General features: G+C 58.5%; 1 protein-coding gene across 1 annotated transcript in view; it reads left to right on the top strand.

Annotated features, from left to right (window-relative positions):
* The first annotated feature begins 6,896 nt into the window (after positions 1-6,896).
* The window catches only part of ASIC4 (acid sensing ion channel subunit family member 4), a 28,402-nt gene continuing 27,217 nt past the window's right edge, over positions 6,897-8,081 (top strand). Inside the window, exon 1 of the mRNA XM_033064101.2 lies at positions 6,897-8,075. Coding sequence (XP_032919992.1) covers positions 7,500-8,075 — 576 coding nt within the window. The 5' untranslated portion in view covers positions 6,897-7,499. The remainder of the gene's footprint in view (positions 8,076-8,081) is intronic.

Genomic DNA, 8,081 nt, shown 5'->3' with positions numbered 1-8,081 from the left:
GCTGCAGGGTAGCCCTCCAGGCCCAGTCCAGTTCATCCATCCAAGCATCCCCTGCCCATAAATCAGAAACTGATGGTAAGCCACCTCAGGAGCTCAAGCTCCTCCCAAATCCTTTCTCCTGAGGGTCTTGTGATCAGGGAGGACTGTGGCTATGGTGAGCTGCCTGCCTTCCAGTCACCTTTGCTCAGCCATCCCTTGGGAGGGAGTTAAGCAAGGGCTTGCCCTGTTCACAGCAAGACTGGGTGAAGCTTGTCCATCTCTGGCTGCACTGGCTGGAGCATCTCCAAGTGCTGCCCTCTGCCCAATTGCTGCAGCTCCCATAATGTATTCATCCCAGGATGCCCCGGTGCAGCTGCAATATAATTATTGGAGTTTATTACACTATTAACTTTAAAATTTTATAAACCACCAGGCAGGTGGAGGCGGGGGGTCTCAGGCTGTGGACAGAGGGGCTGTGAGGGAAACAGTGCTGGGTACTGTCCCAGCAAGGTGCTGAGCCTGTTTCCCTGCCATGCTGGTGTTCTTGCTAGCAGTGCAAGCCCAGTGGTACCCCAGGAAGGTGGACCACTCCCAAGCTGCTCAGCTCAGGGTGGCCATGTGCCAGCCTGCCTGGATGCCCTCCTCAAGATGGCAGGGAGAAGGGAGGACCAACCAGCTGCAGCAATAAAAGGCTATAAAACCAAATGACTGTCTCTGCATGCTGCAGCGATGGCTCCCAGGGTGTCTTACCCCTCCTAACAGTGCTGAGGGCAGGAGGGACTGTGCACATCCCATTGCCCATGCACAGAGCCAGGGCTCCTGCTGCCATGCAGCAGCTCCCTGGTCACGTCTGCGACAGCCTTTCCAGCCGTGGGGAATGCTCTGGGGGTGGTGAGGCCATTTCCTCCACTCCTCCCACGCAGGATTGGAGGGCAGCGTCAGCCGAGCCTGATCTCCTTCTGGTCACGGGCCAGCGAGCATTGCCAGATCCGGAGTCAGGAGATGGGTGCTGGGTTGAGCATCCTCCTGGGGATGCTGAACACCCTCTGTGCTGACATGTTTGGGCATCTGCCTGGAGAGGAGACTCTGTTTTGCTCCTCTGCATGGATTTGGGAGGCTTTTAGATTTGTTTTCTCTCTGTGAGAATGTTTGTGCAGTGTGATCAAATGGCTGGCTCAGTTTGGGGGTGGTTTGTACTGACAGAGTCAGAGCAAAACATGGACAGGGAGTGTTGGCTGTCAGCTGGGCAGAGCCAGGGCAGTGGAGGTCCATGGCATGTGGATTGTCTCAGATGGGGACCAGAAGCAGGGACTGCTGCACACAGGTGGGAACCCCACAGTGTCCACTGCCTGCTGCCTCTTTCTGGGCACAGGAGCAAGAGCTGGCTGGGCAAGCATTTCTGGGAAGAGGAATTCAGGAGGGTGACAAGTGAGATCTCACTGCTCATCACGGTTAAATACTATGGAATCAGCCTGGGCTCAGCACAAACCCTTTTCTCCCATGATCAGACAGGCACTGGACCCTTCATCCCATTGAATGTCTATAGGATCTAACCCAGCTCTGATGCAGGCATTGTCCTCTCAGCCATCAAATTGATGCTCCTACACTCAGATCTGACTGAAACCCACTCCTTAAATTCCTGGAGGCAGGACCTCAAAAGTACGTAAACTCAGTGCTGTTTTCTTGGCAGCAGCAAAAGGTGTCCAGGGCACCTTGTGCGAGCTCATGCACACAGCTTACAAAAGAGACTTTGTAATTGAGGTTTTGTGCTTAATGAAGGAATAAATTGAATGGGAGTGTTGTCTTTAATTGGGGTGTTGCATTAATTAAGGTATTGCACTTAATTGGGGTAAAGCATTTAATAAGGTATCGTGTTTAACGGGGGTAGTTTACGTAAATAGGGTCAGTGCGTTAATGGGGTGCTGCAGCTCCCATGTGTCTGCTGTCCCTGGTGGACTTTTCATCTGTCACAGTGGGACAAACTGGGGACTAGGACCACCTGTGAGGCTGGTCTGCAGCACTGGAGCTGCCATCTTCCCCATCCCAGCATGAAGCAGGTGGTAACAGTGCTCAAATCGATGGCTCTGCTCCAACCCTGGTGCATACAGCTCTCTCCCACCATTCCCAGCCCCACCACTCCCAGTGGGTGCAGGAGGATGGTGCAGAGGGGTTCAGGCAGCATTACTGCTCCTGTGGTCCCCCCCACAGCCAGCTCCACAGCAGGCAGTGATGCCTGGCACGCTCATCACACTGTCGCCAGCCTTACTCTCCTGTAATTGGAGTGGACATGTTGTCATCCCACATCTCCCCACAGCTGAGGCACTTCCCGTCCTTGCTGCAGAGCCTGGCCTGCTGGGCAGGCGCCGGCAGCATGCTGGGGAGGCCATGGAAGGAGGCTGTTCTTGTTAAGCCAACGTGTTTGCAAGGGTCTCAGAGGATACAACTTGCATGAGGCAGAGCTGAGTGCTGCGGCCAGCTGGGCTCTGCAGTCACGTTCCTTTCAATTAGATCAAAAGTAATGATTGCCCCAGATCCACTTCCCTCTGGGCATGGGGCCGTGGCTAGCGCCAGCTCTGGAGTGTGAGGAGCTGGCAAGGAAGATGTAGCAGCCAGTTCAAGGACTCAGCCAGCTGGATCCATATCCCAACCAGTTTAGCCAAGCAGAATAGCTGGTGGGAGCTCCCTGATGGGGTCTCCCATTGGACAGCTGCCTGATGACCACCCAGGTCTGTAATTGTCTGGTCACCCATATCCCCCACCCTCCAGGGCTGCCCCTGACACATCACTCTGATACCCTGCATCCCTCCTGAGGAGATGCAGCCCCTCAGGCTGGCTGGGAGGGTCAGCTCACTGCAGTGGCACAGCACCTGTGCTGGCGTGCAGTGGGAGTTTGGGTCTTGATATGGAGACGAGTCAGTCCATTGGCTGAGGGACAAGAAAGGGAAATCACAACCAAACCTTCATCTGGACTGGGCTAAGAATAGAAACAGCCAGTGCCTGTGTCTTGGAGGGGATGAATCACCATGAGGGTGCTGGAGGGCACCACAGCAGGGTCAGGTTCACCAAGCATCCCTCCAGATTGTGGGGCCAGCTTCTCCCATGTGTAGACTTCACCTATCTCCTGCTGTGTTCTGTGGATGTGTCAGAGCCCTGATGCTGTAGAAAACCCCCTCCTTCTGTGCTCAGTTATTTGGCCCATGGATGCAACCTCTTAACCTCCTCTGCTCTCACCCAAACCTCCAGTGTCTCCAGCTGGACTCCATCACTGCTCCCTGTTACTGCCATCCTCTATACTCTTTACAATTAATTTGGATTTTTCTTGATGTGTGTCCTGGACCAGACACAGGGCTCCCAGTAAGGCCTTGCCGCCAGCAAACACTTCAGATGCCTCACGAATGATTCTCCTTCTCACGCAGCCCTGAGCAACGTTGTCCTTTTCACTGAGTTCAGTGCAGTTGCAGGGCTGCCAGACATCCCATATTAAACTGATAGCTCCCATATGAGGTTTGATCCCAAAGAATGAGGTTTCTCCTATTTTCTCCTAACTTCCAGCTGCTTTTCCAAGCATCTGCCTGGCTGCTGGGCATCTGGAAACAGCTCCTGCTCACACAGATAACTGCACCTGCAGAACACGTCCTGCCTGAGGGTTCCACCCCTCTGCATGCCTTGTTTATCCACTTGGGATTGTCCTGGGATTTGATGTTAAACTCAGACAAGCTGATGTTGCTGCCCACTGCTGAGCCAGGCTCTGTCCTGCCCTCCTGCCCACTTGGCAGCCTTGCCCTCCAGCCGGTCGCCCTCTGCTTGCTGGGCAGATTTCCTTCCTGCCCCAGCCCAGCTCTTGTCCTTTTGAATTTGTATCTGATTGTTTTCAGGCCATTTCTCCGATTTGTCAACATCATTTCGAATTCCAGTCCTGTCTTCCCTGGCACCCGCAGCCTCCCCCCATCATCTGAGTGTAGTACATGGGCCCTGTGCCAAGTCCCTGACGATCAGCATTCCCCTGGCTGGGGGGCAAGGGGGTTAGCAGGAGAGACTCCAGTTTCCCAATCTGTTGGCAAGCCCTTGGCTGACTCTCTCATCCTGTGGCTTGCTTGCATGGTGGCTAGTGAAATCAGCTCAGGAGCCCAGGGCATTGTGCTTCTCCTGACTGCTAGCATCATATCCAAGGGCTGGATGAGGGACCATGAGAGGGCAAACAGACTGAAGCTGCATGTGGCCAGGTGAAGGGGCAGATGAGTCCCAGCACACACCACAGAGTCCCCCCATGTGGCTTCATGCCCCCCATGTGCAGGCACTCAGCCACAGGTGAGGCTCTGGTGCGGAACCTTGGGGTCCTGCAGACATGTCGGCAAAGGGACAGCACCAGCCATTCCTAGCTCATGCTTTGTTCTCTGCCTTGTCTGATCTGAGTAGAAAGCAGTCACTAAGCCCTACTGCCCAGCTTCCTAATCCATGCTGCTTCCCCACTCCCTGCTCCTTCACCCCGCTGCCTCTGCCAGCATGCTCCCTCTTCCAGAGCTCCTGGCTGTGAAGCCATGGTCCTCCCGTCTTCATGGCTTGTAAAAGGTCTGCAGCTGCTACTGATGGGGCTTGTGCTATGGTGCCGCTCACTTGGGCACAGCTTGATCCCAACCTTTCCTGGCTGCACTCTAGCCTCGGGTAATCCTGCAAGGGGATGAATCCCTGAATCCCCAACACCGATTTTCCCTTGCTGGGTGGACAGGCAGGAGCAGAGTACAACGGGAGAGGAGAGCCAAGAGAGGAGACAGGAGAGGACTTACCTCTTTGGCCACATGAGGGGATCATGCTGTGGGGATGGTGCTGAGACATGTCCCCAGTCCAGGTGGCAGTTGATAGTGGAGCTGAAGATGCCCAGAGAAAGCAGGGGTATATGATCCCCTTGGTATGGGGGACAAGGTCCTGTGGGGAGCCAGGGGACAGTCCTGCTCCCATGCCATGACTGTCCAGGACACAGAACACTGGGCTCCAACTGGTCCCACACTCACACCCCTCAGTTTGCCCCTGTACCTCAGGGTCTGTGCTTATGGGGGTGACCTGCCTGGCAGACCCTGCATGTCCTCATGTCCCTCACCAGCACAGCACCTGAGAGGTGCAGGCAGGGACTACACATGCAGCTCTGCAGACCAAAGACCCAGGGCTGGCCATTGCCTGGTTTCATGGAAACTTCTTGCCACTTTCTTGCCTGAAAGGATCAGGCCCTTTCAGCCCATGGTCCTTTCTGGGCCAAGCATCCCCCAGAGTACCAGGGGCCCCTGTGGAAGCAGCTGTGGTCTGGTGGCTGTATGGCTGGGGCACCTGTGGTGGCAGCAGCACTTGGGTCACCTGCCCAGCCTACTCCTACCATGTCTTTCAGAGCCAAAGGTGCAGGGCTGGCACGTGCGTGCTGCATCCCTTGGGCAGCGAGAAACAGGCGGCTGGGGCTGTGCGTGCTCCTTGCCGGAGGCAGCCTATCATGCTGTATTGACCCACACAGAGGCAGAAACATGTGTGCCATGCACAGATCGATGGGAAGATTGAAGATGCATGTGCGCTTGCCGGACGACTGGGGAAAGCTTTGTCGTTGGCATTGGCAGCACAGTGAAGGTCATGCTGACCTGCGGCGCAGTCCCCGAGGAGAGGCGAGGCCTCTTGTCGCGCTCATGGGCGGCTGTCTCATCACTTGTCCTCCGGAGACCCTGGATTCCCTGCCAGGCACGCACCTTCTCAGCAGAGCCATGTCTGCTGCGGGGAGGGGGGGGGTGGTACCCAGTACTGGGCTTGTTCTGGGAACAGGGAGCTGGTGTTACCCCCACCACTGTGCCACAAGGCAGTGTCACAGACGGTTGTTTGACTTGTGAGTTTGTGGTTTGGTTCAGCCTTTTTAGCTGTGCAAACCCTCCATCACAGCTGGTGAAACCAAGGCAGGAAGCTGGGAATGATCAAAACTTGCTGGCAGAGGTGTTGTGCATTGGGAACAGAGAGACCCAGGTGTCATGTGGCTGGTGCCTCAAGGTTGAACCCATCACCTCATGACTGAGCCTCGCTAGCAGAGCCCCACTGCCGCGGGCAGGACGGGGCAGGAGGACACCCTGCTTGTCACTCTGCCAGCAGGGCAGTGCTGGCACGGAGGCTGGGTGCTACCTGGGGCTGTGCGCGGGGTCGACGGTAGTGTGCCCTAGAGGGAGCAGACCCCGGGAGGAGCAAGGGCTCGGCAGGGCAGGACAGGATGAGAGCTACCCCCGCTCAGCCTGTCTGGCAGAGTTGGTCACTGCCTGCGGTGCCCCCCACTTCTTGTGCGCTGCCGTGGAACAATGAAGAGCAGCGAGGGAGGGAGGGAGGGAAGGGGGGCAGAAATGAAGCCGGAGGAGCCCATCCCGGGTGCACAGTGAACGCAGTGGAGAGGGGGGTGACGGACACGGGGTGCGGAAAGCGATACTGCCGCCCTCCTGGCTCCGGGGCACCGAGGAGCACGGCGGGGGCGGGGGGAGGCACGGAAAAGTGCACCCCTGGCGCCCCGTGTTCAGCCCCGTTCCGGCGGCGTCTCGCCGGCCGGATCCCGCCGGGACAGCCGGGGCCGGGACCGGGACGGCCGTGACTCGGCACTGGCCGCCGTGGGTCGCGGCGGGCCGCGGCAGGGAGGCGGTTAATGGCCAGGGAGCCGCCGAGGCAGGAGGAGTCCGCAGGCGGGCGAGCAGGAGGGGGCCGCCGGGCGAGCTGCCCGCAGGCTGCCCGCCCCCGCCGAGCCGCGCCGCGCTCTGCCCCGGGGCGCACGGGCCGGCGGGGCACGGCGGGGCCAGGCGGAGAGCGCGGCGGCAGCGGCGACGGCGGGGGACAGGCTTCGTGCCCCGCCCGCCACGGCACGGCTCGGCTCGGCATCGCACGGCGCGGCGCGGCACGGCGCGGCACGAACGATTCGGTATCGCACGGCGCGGCACGGCTCGGTTCCGCTCGGCACGGCTCGGCTCCGGCAGCTCCCGAGCCATTCAAACAAGTGGCTCCGGCAGCACTTCGGGGCCGGAGCTGGGGAGCGGGCGCAGCGTGGCTCCCTGCCCCGGAGGCGCCGGGCCCTTCACACTGCCTCTTTTCTCTGACGCTTGCTCTTTATTTGACGATGAAATAATGTTGACATGTCTTGAATTATTAAGTATTCCCTGGATTTTATTAGCACATGATGCCTAAATGCTGCCTGTATCTGCTGGGGTCTTAACCAGAGAGGAGCGAAGGAGAGAGGCAGAGAGACAGAGCGAGGGAGAGGAGAGAGAGGGGTTTTTGACAGCTGTATTTGTGCTGATAAGCGAAGGCACAAGGAGACGATCGACTAGTGAGACAAGAGGGAAGCGGCGGCTCGGAGCTGCTGAGAGGGGCTGCGCTTCCCTCCCGAGACGGCTCGGCCCTCCCGGTGCCGTGCTGGGGCTTGGGGGGGACCCGAACCCCCTCCCAGCGCCTGGCCGGGCTCTCGGCCGGTGCCTGTGCCAGGGGGCAGCTCGCTGGCTGGGCACACCAGCTGCACGGGGCAGATGCCGATTGAGATCGTGTGTAAAATCAAATTTGCTGAAGAGGATGAGAAACAGAAGGAGAAAGAAGAAGGGGACAAGGAGAGCCTGATCGAGGAGCCTGCCCGGCCTCGCTCCCGGGATCTGGCCACCTTCGCCAGCACCAGCACGCTGCACGGCTTGGGACACATCTGCCGGTCGGGACGGCTGGGCGTGCGCCAGACCCTCTGGGCATTTGCCTTCCTGGCCTCGCTCGCCTTCTTCCTCTACCAGGCGGCCAAGTCAGCGCTGCTCTACCTGGAGCACCCCCACGTCATGGCCCTGGACGAGGAGGCCATCCGCGAGATGGTCTTCCCCGCCATCACCATCTGCAACATCAACCGCTACCGCCACTCGGCACTCACCGACGCCGACATCTTCCACCTGGCCAACATGACCGGGCTGCCCCCCAAGGACCGGGATGGTCACAAGGCCACGGACCTGCTCTACCCTGACCCTGACATGGCTGACATTGTCAACCGCACCGGCCACCAGCTCGACGACATGCTCAAGAGCTGCAACTTCAGCGGCGAGAACTGCTCGTCCCGTGATTTCACTGTGGTGAGT

Source organism: Catharus ustulatus, chromosome 7, assembly GCF_009819885.2.
Source record: "Catharus ustulatus isolate bCatUst1 chromosome 7, bCatUst1.pri.v2, whole genome shotgun sequence".
In the NCBI taxonomy this organism is placed as follows: Eukaryota; Metazoa; Chordata; class Aves; order Passeriformes; family Turdidae; genus Catharus; species Catharus ustulatus.
This window is presented reverse-complemented; position numbering and strand designations above follow the sequence as displayed.